This window comes from Molothrus ater, chromosome 7 (assembly GCF_012460135.2).
Source record: "Molothrus ater isolate BHLD 08-10-18 breed brown headed cowbird chromosome 7, BPBGC_Mater_1.1, whole genome shotgun sequence".
Taxonomy (NCBI): Eukaryota; Metazoa; Chordata; class Aves; order Passeriformes; family Icteridae; genus Molothrus; species Molothrus ater.
The window spans coordinates 31,828,184-31,844,905 of NC_050484.2; the positions used below are offsets into that span (position 1 = coordinate 31,828,184).

The 16,722-nt window shown below is 40.4% G+C and overlaps 1 protein-coding gene across 12 annotated transcripts in view; it reads left to right on the plus strand.

Moving 5' to 3' along the window:
- The window catches only part of R3HDM1 (R3H domain containing 1), an 83,373-nt gene that overhangs the window by 60,935 nt on the left and 5,716 nt on the right, over positions 1 to 16,722 (plus strand). For 9 of the 12 annotated variants that reach the window (XM_036386705.2, XM_036386710.2, XM_054515438.1 and 6 more), the window contains 10 exons: positions 394 to 654; positions 1,006 to 1,126; positions 5,807 to 5,961; positions 6,519 to 6,667; positions 8,695 to 8,798; positions 9,396 to 9,563; positions 12,470 to 12,639; positions 13,428 to 13,578; positions 14,858 to 14,937; positions 15,727 to 15,811. In XM_036386705.2, coding sequence (XP_036242598.1) covers positions 394 to 654; positions 1,006 to 1,126; positions 5,807 to 5,961; positions 6,519 to 6,667; positions 8,695 to 8,798; positions 9,396 to 9,563; positions 12,470 to 12,639; positions 13,428 to 13,578; positions 14,858 to 14,937; positions 15,727 to 15,811 — 1,444 coding nt within the window. The remainder of the gene's footprint in view (positions 1 to 393; positions 655 to 1,005; positions 1,127 to 5,806; positions 5,962 to 6,518; positions 6,668 to 8,694; positions 8,799 to 9,395; positions 9,564 to 12,469; positions 12,640 to 13,427; positions 13,579 to 14,857; positions 14,938 to 15,726; positions 15,812 to 16,722) is intronic. The other 3 variants (XM_036386712.2, XM_036386714.2, XM_036386707.1) reach the window with 2 other exon arrangements.

The window sequence follows — 16,722 nt, forward strand, 5'->3', positions numbered from 1 at the left end:
ACTTCAGCAATCCTAATGCATCCTGCTATTTTAACTGGGGTTAGATGTTTTCGCTCAAGTTTTGGAGCCCAATCAGAAAATGTTAGTGACACAAATTCTGAACTTTCTTTTTGACAAATGAATTCTTAAAATAAGGCAGATGTAATCCAAAAGGCAAAATATTTGCAGTGAAAAGAGTGAAGTCTGAACATGGATGTTCTCTCTTGCTGTCAGCCCTGAGGATAATTTGCTACTGTTCACCTTCTTTGCTGTTGTTCTTTGGCTGCTGTTGCTATTGCCCAGTAATGTGAGACGTGCTGTCTGAAACTTGCTGAAGTACTTGGCTATTTTATTTCCTTTCCCTCGAACGTGCATTTGCAAATGTAGTTTTCCCTGTTTCCCCCCCGCCTGCAGCAAGACAACCTGGGATCGCAGTTCAGCCACCTGAGCCTGGCGCGGCAGCCGGCGGCGGAGGGCGCGGAGCCGGGCCCGGCGCTGTTCCAGCCCGGCGTGGTGCTGCAGCCCCCGCAGCAGCCGGGCTTCATCCTCGCCGCCGCGCCCGCAGCGCCGCCCGCAGCGCCGCCCGCGCCCGCCCCGCCCTACTCGGGCCCCGCGCACGCCGTGGGCCAGCCCGTGCTCCCGCAGCAGGGATACGTGCAGCAGCCCGTGCCACAGGTACCACACGGCCTCCCGAGGGCTGGGGGAAAACTGACCCTGCTCCAGCGGGGAACCGTGCAACTGCAGCTCTGCTGCTGTTCTGGGGCTTGGGCTCTTTTCTGGGTATGTGTTTTGTCATGAATGACTTCAGTTTACTTTCCTCAGGTAAACTGTCGACAAGGAAAGTAGAGAAATTGGCTGTTAAAGAGAAAATTTATGTAGCATAAGGAATTTTTGAATCGTTGAATTATTTATCATCCATTGCACCTTTTAATAAACTTTGCATCTTTGTTTCATGGATTTTGCATTTCGATGTCTGCCTGCTCTAAAGCTGCCTGCAGGCAGTGACCCTCTGACTGTTGTTTGCAGATGCCGCCGTGTTACTGCACCCCCAGCCAGTACCCGCACTCCAGCCAGCAGTACCGCCCTGTGTCTGTCCACTACAGCACGCAGCAGAGCCAGGCCCTGCCCCAGCCTGGCCAGCAGACAGGTTTGTTCAGCTCTTGCAGCATTTCACTAGGGCACGTGGGGTGGTTTCTCTCCCGCTTTTTCATTTTAAACTTACTTTGCTGTAAAATTTCAAATAAAGTAGAGGATCAAATGTAAAATACAAAGTGTAGCTAACCTAAGGTGGAGAAATTTCAAGCCCTTGTGCATGAAACTTGGGATTCAAGCCATTCCTTTGAGTGGCTCATGCTGTAACTTTAATTACAGGGCTTTTTAAATGTAAAGGTTAATAATTTAAAAAATTTGTAACCCAATAACTAATAACTTGATTAACTTGCAAAGTAAGATCAATTAGTACCTTTAAATGATGTGACATTAAAGAGATGTCCCTTAACTGAAAGTTCTAAGCTAAAGATCCTAATCTTAGATGCTGTGGCATGAAAAGAGTTCTGTGCAGAAGATATTTGTGATACTGTTTTACTCTGTCTTTCTGTCCTGTGATTAAAGGTATCAGGGTATTGGATGGAATATATAATGTGGTTAGTAAATCTTTACTATTTTAGTAAAGATTTTCAGCTAACTTACCCTTCTATGAATGTTAGCAAACTTCATTTCCATCTCCTTCCTTTCTTCTTGTCTTTTTTTTTCCTTACAGATTTTAACTGTAGGCTACCATTATTCTCACAATCTGTACTTCTAAATACTGTTATGACTGCTTCAATAAGATTTGTATTCCTGAAACAAATTTACTTCTCAGTAATATCTTGACTCATGGTCAAACTTTCAGAAGTAACTAGTGATGTTTGGAGGCAGAGATCCTTAAAGACCAGACTTTTATACCAGCTCTCAGTTGAATCCATAACATCCTCTGAGTTTCCCTCAGGAGGGTCTTTTTAATTCCTTCCCCTGCCCCTCTATGTGTTGCTCTACAGAGACAGGATGGAAGATCAACTTTTACAAATATTAACTGGATTTATTTGTGTCCTATGAAGCAGCATGTAAGAGGGATAGCTCCTCTTCTGCACTTCTTCTAGGAAGTGCTCCAATAGTAGCAACATTTGATGGAGTTATTCAGGGTTTAGTTCACAAAGATTTTTTTCAAAGGAAAACAAATTACTTGGTTTTGCAACTTGTATTATCCACTGGTGTTCGAGATGTGTTACCCAACTGTATTACACAACCTGCTTTCCTTCCTCAGAATTTTTAATACCTAGACTATTTAATAGCAAAAAGTCTGAGGCTCAAGGGGGATTACTTCCCACTGTGGGGACACCCTGTGTGAGCAGCACACAAACTCCCCAAGTCAGAGAGCTCAGTGTACATTTGTACCCCAACAAAGCAGTCTGAATTGGAAAGCATGGGGTGATAAGGTGCAAAGGGATTAACTGGTTGCTATTGGGTAAGTTCCTTTCTTGTATATTTTTAGCTCTTTATATTTTAACTGAATTGCACTGCCTGTGGGTGAAAAGTGTCAGCAGATAAACTCCCTCTCTGTCCTGGAAGAAATGAAATAAGCAAGCTGTGCAGACAGCTGCTCTACTGCTTTGATCATGTGCCCTGTACCTGTACTCTGACATCAAGGGATCCTGTTTAGGTAGTATGGGGATGGTCCAGCCAATAATTCTATTCAGTGTTGGGTAACTTGGTGTTTACCAGCACTAATGGGAGAAAGAAGGATCTTACCAGAAACTGCATAATTAGTGTTTAACTGAAAATCTCCAAACTGCTCTCCAGCCATTGCTGGCTCTCATTTAATGCTTTATAGGCAAATTTGAATCAGCATTTTAGAAACTGGTGGTTCCATGTCTTGTTATGTGTTCTGGAAATACCTCATAAGATGGTGTATTTGAAAATTCTTTCCCTTGTAATTTATTTTAAACCATTGATATTTGTATTAATTTGACACAAAGCTACACCTGAAGTGGTTGATGCTTATTTTTTAGCAATGTGTGGTTTTTGAGCCAAAGGCACCACATTACTTGGCTCATACAGCAAAGTGGCTGGGCAAAAATGAGAGTTACAAGTCTTGCATTACATAAAAGCCATGGGGGTTGTTCATCTCAGGAAGTGGTTACTAACTATGAAATAACTTTGCAAACACAAATTCAGATAAAAGATGGCAGCTTCTGAGAGCATGGCAACTGCAGCCACTTCTGGTCTAATGTTGAGGAGTGGCCTGACTTTATTGATGAGCTGTTGGATTCGGGGCCGTAACACTGTCTGAGAGGTTTACATTTCTCACAGTGAACCGGTCTCTTTTTCAGCTGCTTCCTGGCTTCCTTTTTAAAGGGGTTTCAGGTGAAATATTTTGGGGGGTTCACTTTTAATAAAAATGCTTTTGTTGCCCAAAAGATGTCGGGAGAAGAAAACTCTCCTTAAGAAAAAAAACATTTCCAATTGCCATGTTAATGTGAGCCCAGTTACCACGAGACCTATCTCCAAGTTGTTTAAAAATCCAGTCCGAACTACAGTTCCTGTAGGAACATCAGCTGCAGTTCAACTGGCTTCTGTTTCACAAGCCAGGGATAAAACTACTCCAGCTGCAACAGTAGCTGTAGCTGTAATAGTCAAAACCAAGCTCATCAACTCCCAGCTCATTAACTGAGTGCTTGTACTTGCTTTTCTGTTCTTCAATAAACTCTGTTTCTCACTCCTAATGCATTATTCAAAAAATGTATTTCCATATTCTGTGAGTTAACTTTTCTTATCTTAACTGTGATTTCTTTTGAATTATGTAAATATTAAGGAACCTGCTCCTATTTTTACCTCCAGTTTCAGAGTATTTCTGTGTAATGGGGCAATCTGCTGTGGCAGGTGTGGGGTTTGTGCTGAGTGCTGCATTTCTGTCAGCCCACTCTATGCAGAGGTGAAACTGCAGCTAAAAATAGAGCATTCTTTGGAACGCTCTGGGGAACCTTTGTGGCAGCCAATTTGTATTGTTCCAGTTCCCTCTGCTTGCAGAATTGATTGTATCTGTCTCTGCAAGTGCCAGCAAAGGCTACAGAGCTACTCACGGGTCCATTGCAATTTCTGGGACATGAGGGGTTCAGACTGCAGGTGCACTGTCACAGCACAACTTCCCATTCTGCTGCTTTTTAGGGGCCATAGACCACTTTAGAACAAAGTATGTTAAAGCATTTTGAATATTACAGATATGAAGGGCATTTTGTGCACAGTTCAAACTTAAGTTATTAAGAATTCTAAGTACTAGTCCTACTTCAAGCATGTATTGTTCTGAAGTTTTGTCTAGTCCTCTGAAAATATTTATAGTGTTGTGTGTTTCTAATGAATAGCTGTCTTGGTTTTAACGAACTGAATCTTCTTCCCTTTAATTTTCTGAAGCAATATTTGATAATATTAACAGTCTTTGTTTGGTGTTCATTGTTGCAATTTCTATGGAGAGCCTGCTGAGGCTGTTAGTGCACAATGTTCATTGTACTGTGTGGACAAAATCAATGAACATCAGAGGGTGCTGCTCACAAAAAGGTGTTTTATGTTAACTGGAGTACTTTCAGAATAGACTGAGCCTTTTTTTAGCACAGTTTAAAGAAAACCCAAGGGAGATTTTGCAGCTAAATTTGCTCTATTATAGTTCCTTGCCAAGGTAGGGAGCATGGAGAATGTCAAGGTCAGTGGGCTATGAATGTGTCCAACTCAAACGCAGACTCTTCTTGCCGTCAGTGCATCTTGACAAGCCCAGTTTTGTTATTCTGGAGGGATAACTGGCTTTGTCTCAGAAACACTGACTGTGTTGGGGTTTTGCTGATGTGGTAAGTAGTGCACACCTGTATGATGGAACATGAGAAAAAAAGAACTTGTGTTCTGCATGTGTTTGGATCATGGTAGCAGTTACCTGCGAAATGCTTTTGAAAAAAAGAGGAAAGGGGAGTTTAGGTTGGACTTTATAAATGCACCAATTTCCTGTTTGGCATTCATGCTTGGGGTGTTTTGGTTTGGGTTTTGGGGTGGGGTAGGGTGGGTTTTTTTAGGCAATTTTTGAAAGATAGTAGAGGATACCAGTTTAAACAATAATAAATTGTTTTAGAGACACTGTAGAGGGGGGAATATGAAAATCTTTCTTTGTGTCCCTAAGATAACTTTGAATATAAAACATCTTCCACTATGTACCAACTGGCTTACCAACTTGGAAGATTTTTCTCAGTCCCCAGTTGGTTTTAGCATTACGGATTTCAGAAGAAATTGCCCCTTTGGAAAGGATTTGCACCCAGGCCTTATGCAAATTTTCTGAAGTCTGATTTAGTTTTGAATTGCAGTCAAGATGCTCTGACCCCTGGGGCACCTGAGGTCCAAGCTGAATTTTGCATATGTGGAATTTTCAAACCGAAGTACCTGGAATGGCCTTGTTCACAATAGCAGACAATGAATTGGGTGTGATCCTGTCTAGCATGCTTTGTTCAAGTGCTTCCAGCTTTCACCTGTCAAATCAAGGTGTTAATGCATGTAAGCCAGAGTGTAAATGAGTAGTGCACGCATGTGGGAGCACCATTGCCAACAGTATGGATAATATTTCATGCTGAATCCAAATGAGTAAATCTATTAATTTTAATGTTGGCTTCTTTTTATATGCATGATAAGTTCAACTGTTGTGAAGCTGCCAGATTAAACAAGCCATTGGAAAATGCTACAAGTGTATTTTTGAATAGGCAACTATGCTTAAAATGTGTTCATTATTTCAAAGTAAGATTTAAATGTATAATTTCAGGTTACCAGATTTTGCCCAACCAGCAGCAAAACTACCAGGGTTTAGTTGGAGTTCAGCAGTCTCAGAATCAAAATCTAGTCAGTGGCCAACACAACAACATTGGGAATCAAATTCAAGGTGTGATTGTTCCATATCCCTCAGTGCCATCTTATCAGGTGGGTAATGTATTCGTAACTTTGCAATGACTCTTCTGTGGCTTTGAGTGTTGGGGTTTTCTTTAAGTCCTTTGCTTTATGGTAGAAATGGTAGAAAGCTGCAAGCAGGTGCCAAAGGTGACTTTGGGGACAGAAGCTAAAGATTCAAACCCATAACTGAAGTGAGAAGAAACAAGAGCTTGTCACAAGTGCACAAGTTCTGGTGCTGTTGAAAGCCAAGTGCTGCATCAGTTGCAGTTCAGAGGGTGGGGGAGAAAAGCTTGGAAGGTTTCCTTCCCACCACTCCAGTTTCTATTGTAGAGAAAATAGCTTGTTAATTCATGGAGTCCCTTGGAGGCAACATTTCCATTGGGGAGGAAGAAGATTAAAGTTGTTTTTTTTGTTTAAGATGGTGTTGTTATTTTAGCTACTGTTACCACTCTTATTCTGGTTTTAGAGAATTCCAGGAGATCTTTCAGTTTCTGGGGTTATTTTTAAATTCTTATATCAGCTGGATGATGGTCAAGAGGCAAAAACATTGTCTGCAGGAGAAAATCTGACTGTGTGGCCCATTGCAGGTCTCGGTGCCTCAAGGTTCCCCAGCAGTGCCCCAGCAGACGTTTCAGCAGCCTGTTATAATTCCCAGCCAGTCCAGCCAAGGGCTGCCCACCACAGGAATGCCAGTGTACTACAGTGTCATTCCATCAGGCCAACAGAACAATCTAAGGTAACTTTAACTGATCCTTGATTTCTCAGCAGCTGGCTTAGTGGCTTTGTCAGAACTGACAGGATCTGGTTTTAGTACTGCAGCAAATACTAAAACTATTATTTTAAAAGCAGACTTACATTCTGTTTATTTTCTGCTCTTATGCAATTAAGTGAAACAAGCAGTACTGCTTTACTGTGACATACTTGTTGGACTGGAAAACATTGTCTCCATAGCACTTTGAGCAATACTTTACTGCAGTTCCACCTCTTAAATTTTCTGCATTCCATTTCTTACCCATGAGACACCAGTGTGCTCAGCAGTTCAGTCTTTCTGCAGTAATATTTAAGATGACTATCCATAGTCACTGGTTTTGACAAAGATACTACATGAATAATGTGTAGAGGAAAAATCATTTGAATCCCAGAAAAAGACTGACTTCTTTTTTGGAACTTTGGAACTTTCTTTGGAAAAGGTTTAGCTTACTTTGTATTGTAGATGAGGCTTGCTGGCACCAAGCTGGGTGTGAAACAAGTGTAGAAACTTGGCTTTTGTTTGATAAATAACCTTTTCTTTCTTTTTTTTTTTTTACCTACCTTGCTAGCAGCAAATTGCTCTGCATGTACAGCCCTCCCTGAGTATACATCTGTGTCCCCAAAGCAGTCTATTTGAGAACAGATAGGAAGTACCTAGGAGAATTCATTAGGATTCATGCTTCTTACAAATTTTTCTTTCTCAAGTTTTTTTGAACTTACAAATGTGCAGCATTTAAAAATACCTGGGAGCTTTTAAACAAGCAGCAACAGTTTGAAGCTTGTTCATCCTTTTGAGAGTGCAGACCTCAGTAGTATTTGTGTCATCGCCGCATGGTTTCGTCTACTTAAATCTGGATTCCTGTTCTTTGTATCTGAAGGGTTTTTAATCCTTTTCTGTTTTATATTTGAGATTCAGTGAAGTCACAGGTAGGCATCATTCCAGATTTTCTTGAATTAAGTTTGGTTGCTTGATCTTTTGTGTAATTTAGAATGTCCCTCTCATTTATTAGGAATTCAGAGCAAACTAGCAACCAATGGCAGCATTTGCTTTCATCAGAATAGTTATCTGCAGCACTTGAACAAGGAAAGCAGAGTGCTGTTCTGCAGGAGCTGAGGGTCAAGCCTTCAGGTCACTGCTGAAAAATAGAATCAGTAGGCAGAGCAGAAGCTGTGTGAAAGCATCTCTGTTTTCACTTGGTTTTGTCTGCTTTAATGGAAGGGAATCTTCAAATTAAAATTATATAAGTGACCTGTGGGACAAAGGATGGAACAAACTTTCGACAACATAGGTAAAAATAGTAGGTCCAAGAGGATTAAACCTACTTTTTCTTTTTCCACAATTTAAAGGAATTGTTTTATTCTCAGAATGGTTATCTGCTAGTACAGGATTCTATAGGCACTGCTCTGACTATGGTCCACCAACCTGATATTCTGGCTGAGCATTAGTGGTAAAATAGAATCTAACCACGTCTGTTACCTGGTTTTTCCCCTGACGACCCTGAAAAGCTGCCTGGCATAAATAAACTTTTCAAGTTATCCTTTTCCCCTGCAGTCCTGTTCCATCTCCTCTCTGGCTGTGCTGCCCCAGCTGCCCAGGGCCAGCCCCCAGCTGAGGGCACTGCATCCCAAATCCTCATGGCAGGGGCTGTGGGGATCTCGTAACCGAGACCTAATTCTTCTGCAGTGAGCAAGACAACAAATTGTCTTTTTGTTATTATTTTGCTGCATGTCTTTATGCTGATACAGAGCTGTGGACACAAAAATAGAATATCAAAGTAGGTGAATTAATACAGTTTCTCAGTGTAGGCAGGGCACATGTTTTTGCTAGGGAAGAGGTGGGAAGCTTCAGTCTTCTGAAGAATGAATGAATTCAGGGTAGGTGGGAATATTACTGATTTAAAATGAACAAAAGCTCAGTGATTTGCAGTACATGTACACAGCAAATGTAGAAGTCGTGATTAAATAAGTGCAGCATAAATGCCTGTTAGTCATGTTCTTTTTTTGTTATTACAGTTCATCTGTAGGATATTTGCAGCCTCCTGGATCAGAGCAGATACAGTTTCCTAGAACATCATCACCATGCAACTCACAGCAGCTTCAAGGACAGCAGTGTGCAGGTTGGGAGAACAAACTTTTTATTGATAAGCTTAAAAAATGTCTAGCTATTATTATGCTGGGTGATTGGATATTTGCTGTTAAGGGTTTGATTTAGAATTAACTGCTGGATTCTATTTCTTCTTTTGTTCCGTTTTTGAATTTATTTTCCATTTTTAACACTGAAGCAGATTAATTTGAAATCTCATTTTTTTTATCTTTGAAATACTTCAAGTTACTTTCTTAAAATCCAATACCATACATCATAATACCTTGCACATCTACTGGTAGTTAAGATAGACATGGGAACCATACATTGGCAGCAGAAGCACTTCCATCCTTTTCTCAATTGCCAGATGGGTCTGAAAACCTTGGGATTTGGGTCTCTGTTTGACAGAAGGAGTGAGGTACATTTTGGAAGCAGCATACTTGGCTCTTCTACTCAAGAACCATGCTAGATTTCAGTTAACAGAGTAGGAGCAGTGATTTTCTTGAGGGGAGTTTGAAAACTGAGCATTGTGGGGTAGCTTTTTGACCTGCTGGAAAGCTGAAAGAACTTCAAAGCTGTGTGGGGTGTTATGTTTTTATGGCAGCCTTATTTACTGCTTTTACTTTCATAGTTTATAGCAACCATTCGAGTCAGAAGCCATCACCTCCTACATTATTGCCACCTTCATCCAAGTCAAAGCCACAGCAGGCTGCTTCCATTGTGCACTACAGCATAGTGTCTCCACCCTCATCATGTAAAAGTTCACCCACTGGTCTTTCCATCATGCAGCCAAAAAAAGGTATATTTTATTGGGATTTTCATCTAAGCCATTCTGTCTAGAACATGCTGTAAATTTGCAGATTGGTTTCATGGCTAACTGCTAGAACAACTGCAACTTGGGGGCCATCTCTGATTTTTTAATTTTTTTTAATTCTTCATCTGTATTGCTATTATTGTACCTTTTAAAATGATAAGTTGGATTTTAAGTGAAACAGTGGCTCACGGGGGCAGCCTGGAGGCACCCTCAGCAGGTAAATGTTACTCAGCAGAAACATTTAAGTCAGGTTCAGAAGGTTTTGATGTACAAAATACTTGGGTCATTTTTAGAAGGTGTGTAAACAGAAGCCTCAATGTGTTTGAAAGCAGTGCTGACATTGATCTTATCAATCCATGAAACCTTCATAAATGTTAATATCCAAACACTTAAAACTCTGAAGTTCTAACCATAAAATTGATGATGGACTGGTCAGGAAAATAAGAGCACTAGGGTTAACCACCAAATAAGAGATTACAGAACAATCCTGTGACCACAGTGGCACAGTCTTTATTTACTGTTAGGGAATTTGATACATTAGAGGCTTGTTAGGTACAAAAGGGATAATCTCAAATTCTGCTATCTCAGTATTTTGCAAGCAAGCACTAGATTAAACAACCCTAGATCAATGACCTAGATTCTGTTACAGATGTGGTGTTTCTTACAAACATTTATCTTTAAAGTGTTTTTGAACCTGTTTATTAGTAAATAGATAACATGCAGTTAAGTGGCAAGCTAGCTGGATTAGCAGTTCATGGGAAGGTTTGGTTTGGTTTCCATTTTGCTTCAAGTTTGTTTTGCTTTAATTCTGGAAGATTGTCATTTCAGAATGTCTAAAAGGGAGTTTGCACTGGTTTGTTTTTCTGCCCTCCTATCTATCCTGGAAGTGCAGGTTTTGTGCAGTTTGGATGGCCTGGTTCAGACCTGCAAACTGGGAGTTCAGGGAGTTTCAGGAAGGAGGAAGACCTCTATGAAGGAGCCAGTTCTGGGGAATAAATCAAAACTTGTGCTTTTCAACAAGTGAAGGCATTGAGATGCTGAATGAAGGCCTCTGAGGTGGGGCCAGTGAGCAGGTCCACAGACAAGCAGCAGAGTTGTGTTACAGGGGACCAGGCTGTAAAGCTGGGGAGGCTTTGAAGGATTTCTGGGTTTCACTTCTCATGGGATTTGACAGGTCATAAAGTGTCTGCAAACTGACTTATGCACTGTATGACATTGCATTGTGTCAGGATACTTGGTTAGGAAAAGAATTCCATTTATTTTCATTGCCTGCAGTGCTAGGGAATTAGAACCGAAAGAAAAAACGTGATTTTCTGAATGCATAAAGTTTTCTTCTGCAGTTGAAATTGCATTTTAGATTTACACTCTTTTAGAGATGGTGGTGTAGATGTTTCAGGAAGACAAACATATTTTTGTTGGGTGTTCCATTCTCACTGAACAGAGATAATTCAGAAAGAGCATGCTAGAGTGTTGCAGAGTGAAATACTGTATATAAACCAGTAAGCTGTAAATTATTATAATTTATAAAATATATAAATATATGCATACGAGATTAAAATGAAACCCATTTTGGTGTGCTAGATGTAGTGTGTGTGTATAGGTGTTTGGCATATCTCAGGTTTACATATAGGGACTAGATAAATTAATGGCTTCACCAGTGGAAAATTGTTGTGTTATATATTATTCTGATTATGTAGCAGTCATAAACTGAGTTTATTCTGTTATGCAACAAAACAGAAATATTCACAATGTGGCTCTTGCAGGGACTCCTTAATTTATATCCTCTGCTAAAGCTGGCCAGATACCTGATGGTTCAATTGCAATCTGTAACACCTGGGTAAAACTTCTTGCTATTAAAAAGAAAGTATAGATGTGAAGACATTGTTAATTCAGTTAGCCATGTAATAAATATTTCCAAATACAATTTACAAAAGCTAGTGTAGTTTTAATGTTATGCATTCCTTATTCTACAGAGTTTGGTTTGATTTTTGAAGAAGTCTCTTTCTTTTTGTGGAGCCCAGGGGTACTGAAAACAATAGCCCATTATAAAAAGCACCAGATGAATGCATTCTATAATCTGTACCTTGATGCTATGACGTGGCAGTAAATTTAGAACACTGCAGAATCCTGCTTTCTGGATGATTAAATGATGTTTAAAGTGTGTTTTAATCTTGGTTTCTGAGACATGTTGTAAAAAGTGGGTAGAGCAGAGAAGGAAATTGCAAACAGCCATTTACAAATAAAAAGGGCATTATAGAAATAACTTGGGGCAGAGTGGGGAGATGGTTTGTCTCTTGGGCAGCCTCTCCTCACAGCTGCTGGTGTGAAACCTTGTGCAGCAGTGCTGGATGTTGAGGTGTTGTCCCCTGGCTCTGGAGTTTCTGTGCTGCCACAGGACCCAGGTGGGACAGGGTGTGGGGATCAGTTTGCAGTATCTGCCCAGAAAAGCATTCCAGGGAGAACTTGTGAGGGTAAGCCTGCCTAGACCAAAGGCTGATCCCAGGTCTTTCTGATAGATGCCATTGTATCAGAGAAAACATTTTGAGTCTGCATTGCTGGACATCATGTAAAACTATTTTCACTTAATATCACATTCTGCAACACTGATAGAAACTGCAGTGAATGTTGAATACTGTCAACTACTAATAAATAGAGTGATTTCTTTCAAAAGTGTTCTCAGCAATGAATTTCGGTGGCTCCACTACCTGATTTTCTGGGAAGCCCTCTCTAAGTTAGCTATTGCAAAGTGGAAATGTGATTGCACCGAGCCACGGCTCCATTTTTCTCGAATCAGCAGCTCCTTAGGCAGGCACGTTGCGGATGTCATTGCCCTTTCCCGGTGGCACCCGCCGGCAGCGCTGACGGTGCTGTGCTCCCTCCCTGTGTTGCAGCCGTGGCGCCGCCGCCCGCCGCGGGGGTGGTGATGATGCAGCTCAACGTGCCCGGCAGCGCCGCGCCGCGGAACCCGTCCCCGCCGCAGAGGAGAGCGGGCAAGTACTACTGTGAGCACCCCCGCGGGCACAAGGGCACGGAAATCAGCACTTTAGACGGTGCTGCACAGGTAGGAGGTGATGCGGGACTTGAAATGTGCATCGGTTCTGTCTTTTGAAAAAGTGCTTTTTGGGGAATGTGAAAAATGCCTATTTTGGGATTGGCTTTTCGCAAATATTCAAATGAGTATTATATGGGTTGTGTTAGAAAGCAATGCTGTATTCATTCTCTTAAGTACTGTGTTAAATAGAGTTTTGGGTTATAAAAAAATGTTAAAATAGAAACTGTGCTATGCAGGATACTTTTTTTAAAGAAAGGACTTGCAGTGAGATAGCAGCCACAGGACACCCAAATCTTTCAGAGAAAAATAATTTCTTGCCCTCTTATCAGAAGAAATGAACTTCTTCCTGCCTCGAAGGCACTGTCAGGATTCAGAGGAAGAAGCTGTCGATGACCAGACAGAATCCTGTGTTTAAATGGAATTTATGCATCATGTATGAGATGTATGAATATGAAACAAGTGTTGTTTTTAAGGGTTAATCCTTTGGGCTCGTGCTGCCCAGAAGAAGGTACCCAACATCCGTAACTCTTTGTCTCTATTGTCTCATATTGTCCTAATTCAATTTGTCCAAATTATAATTACTCTAATTGTATTACTATTTTTTTAACCATTTTAATACTATTCAACGTTTAAAATCTTAAAAACAAGTGATTGGCATTTTTCACAGGGAATAAAAATCTTGTTCTGGTTATACTTACTAGAGCTAGTTTAACTTTTTTAAGTCTTTGAAGGCTGTGGGTGCTGTTCAGCTTGTTCAAGTAGTACTTTTTGAAACACTAAGGTGTTGTTTATTCCAGCTGCAGCATAGTCCTCAACTGGGCAGCCCTGCCACCTCACCGGCCCAATCACCAGCACCAGCCCAGCTGTCCAACATGAAGAACATCCGTCCCACACTGGCACCTCTTTCTATCGTATCCCAGTTTTCTAGACCTTTTGTCCCTGGACAAGGTATATTTTTAGTTAACTAAAATGTATGTGTGATTCCTATTTGAAAATTTCTATTTGTTTTAAAACACTAGTTATATGAGGATTTTCTGATGAGTTGTGGCTCACTTTAGTAGTATTGCTGTTGAAGCAGAATCACCAAAATTATTATAATATTTGCATTATATGATGCAAACATCATTTAAAATTTCATCTTATCTCTCTGCACTGGTACTGTTCCCCATATCTTCAAAGACTTTTCATCTCCTCATTAATCTCCTCTCCTGTGTTTCTCTAGCACACTGGCTTTCTCATATTGTGACATTTCCCATTTCAGCATTAAAAATATTAATAAAATGTTTGCTAGAATTTAGCTTCAAGTCTTAACCATAAATCATGAGTTGATAATGCACTGAATTGCACCATGGCCTAAGCATGTATTTTTCATTCCTCTGTAGAACAACAAGCATGATGGGGTGAAGCCTTTAGCCAGGACTGTACCTCAGTTAGTATTTCAGATAGGAGCCACTCAAGGACACAAAACATTCCTTGTAGAGGAATTTCAATCTTCTGCTGCCATGTCAACAGAAAATACAGAGTTTTCACTGAGTTGGGATAGTTGATGATGTAAACCCCTTTAGTCAGTGAACAAAAGTATCCTGCTAAAATTCCCAAACTCCAAATTAGCAGGTCTGTTTTACACAAAGATTTACTTTAAGGCAAAACTTAGAGAAATTCTGTGTGCCTCTCTTATTGATAAAAAGAACCTTATTTTCTTGTCTTTGTCTCATTTGTTGCATAATCTTTGTCATTGCTTTGTGTTCTGATGTTGTATCAATTCCAGGTGGGCTGTTTGAAGCACACCTCTTAGCTCCCTTCATCTGCTGTGATTACTGAAAACTTCTAGTGCATTGTCTTTGTGCATCCTTGCAACAAATAGGAATCTGAAGATAGACCTGCTCTAATCAGGGCTGTAACCATGAAATGACTAAATTAGCATGCTGAGAGGAGCTTTAGACTTATTAAAGTCATTTTGAAACAAAAGGGCTTATCTAAGACTGCAGTGAAGAAAAACTTTGAGTGTAATCCCTAAATACCAGCAAGTTTGTACCTTTTCACCTTGGGATCAGGACGTGGTTGATGCTGATGGAGTCAGGGCAGCTCTGAGTTTGTTAGCCCAGCCAGACTCAGCTTTGTGCACAGCAATTCTGCTTTCTCTTCTGTGTAACATTTTCAGTGTGAGAGGGACTTGGAGGAAGTTTCCTGTACCAGAAAAACCCTTCTAATTACCTTTCTCTTTAAGGAGATGCCAGATACCCATTGCTTGGCCAACCCCTGCAATACAATCCATCTTTGTTACGTGGACAAGTAACAAGCCAACAGGTATTAAAAGAGAACAATCTCATGAAACAATGAAAAAAAAAAACAATTCTGGACTACCATTACAACCACCTAGAACAGGGGAATGTGTTATTGCACTTGGAGAGTAATTGAGTGGAAGGTGCTTGCTTTGCAATAAATTTTATTCCATGTCAGTACTCCCCATTGTTCTTGTTTGTTGTATTAAAAAGTGAGAAACATTTATCTGAATTATGGCTTTTGGTTTTAAGCAATTCACTAGCTAATTCAAAAATCTAAAGGGAGGGGACCCTTTGCTAAAACTATTTAACTATTTTCTTTTATTCCAGTAACAATTTCTAAAAAAAAAAAATTTAAAAAAAATTGTAATTTTTAAACAAAGAGTGAGTTTGTTCCTTGTTCCTTTTAAGAAAAACAAACCCAAAATATTGTTGTTAGCAAAGTTGAAAAGTCTTTGCCTCTATTTAATTTCTGGGACACACAAACCCCCTGCCTCTACCTTGCTCTTTCCACCCAATGCCAGCTGGAGGATGTGATGGCTGGGGCAGGGGGATGTTCTTCCAAGATGATTTAAGGTGATTTTTTTCCCCCCATCATTGCCTCCTTTTCTTCTGTAGTGAAGGATTGAATGTGCCTGACTGTAGGATTATCAAACTCAGTAACTAAAATTGGATGTGAAGATCTTCTCTGTCCCGTGGTAGTGCAGGTCATTTTGCAGACATTGCTCTGCACTGCTTGTCACTGAGCTGACAGGAAAGTTCCAGGTACCGATGGATTGTCATTGAAGTACCCTCTTTATGTCAATCTTTCCAGTGTCAGCCTGGAAACAGACATGGAAACAGGGGAAAGAAACCAGCAAAGAAGGCTGCTTCAGCAGATCTTGGTGCAGGAGAACCAGGTATGGAATTGCTGACTGACACAGTCCTCCAGAAAAAGGAATTATGGTGATGGGCTGGGAGTGTACAAGAAAGGCACAGGTGAGAAGGGCCAGAGCCAAGAGAAATGGACGTGGCAAACATTGGAAACATAAGGATGGAGAGGAAAACATGGAGAGAGGGGGAAAATGAAGTTAAATGGAAAAAGTGTAGTTTTGAAGGCTGGAGAAAAAGACCAGAGAAGTTCAGGATTGGAGAGTACTAAAAGAAAGAGCGAGTAAGTCAGTTTACTGGGCCTAAGTTCTATGATATTGTTACATTAAATATTAAATATAAATACCCCTGCTTCTTTTACTGGCCTAACAAGTGAAATCAGACAAAAACCACAAATTAGTTTGTGCTCTTTGGTTTGTTCTGGTTTTAGTTTTTCCCATTCTAGTATATTTAAGCACATGGATGTTGGAGACATTCTAGGAGATCTACAGATTAGCTCGTTGGAATTGGTAAAGATGTCATCTTTTATGACGAAAATAAAATCTGATGGCATCTACCTTAATACCTTTACTGAGAATTTTTGCTACTTGCTGTCAACTGTTCACAGAAAGTTACAGAAAAATCCGTTTTTCTAACAATTTAATGGAAAGGATTTTTTTTGAGGTAAGACAGACTAGTTTTTTTAGCATGGTGATGTGTGAAGCGTTACCAGGCAAGGCCAGTGAGATGCTATAGTGAGTTCTGAAACCTGCTGCAAAATGAGTTGTTGATGATTTTATTTTCCCCTCTTTGTTCTGAGGACCCTCTTTGTATTCCCAGCTTTTATTTGCACACCTGTACAAGTAAGCAAATTGTAGTTATAAGCAGTGCTAAATGTGAGACCAAAGGCTCTCTCGAATATCAGGAAGGCAAATGCTGTGGATTTGGTATCAGCCAGGTG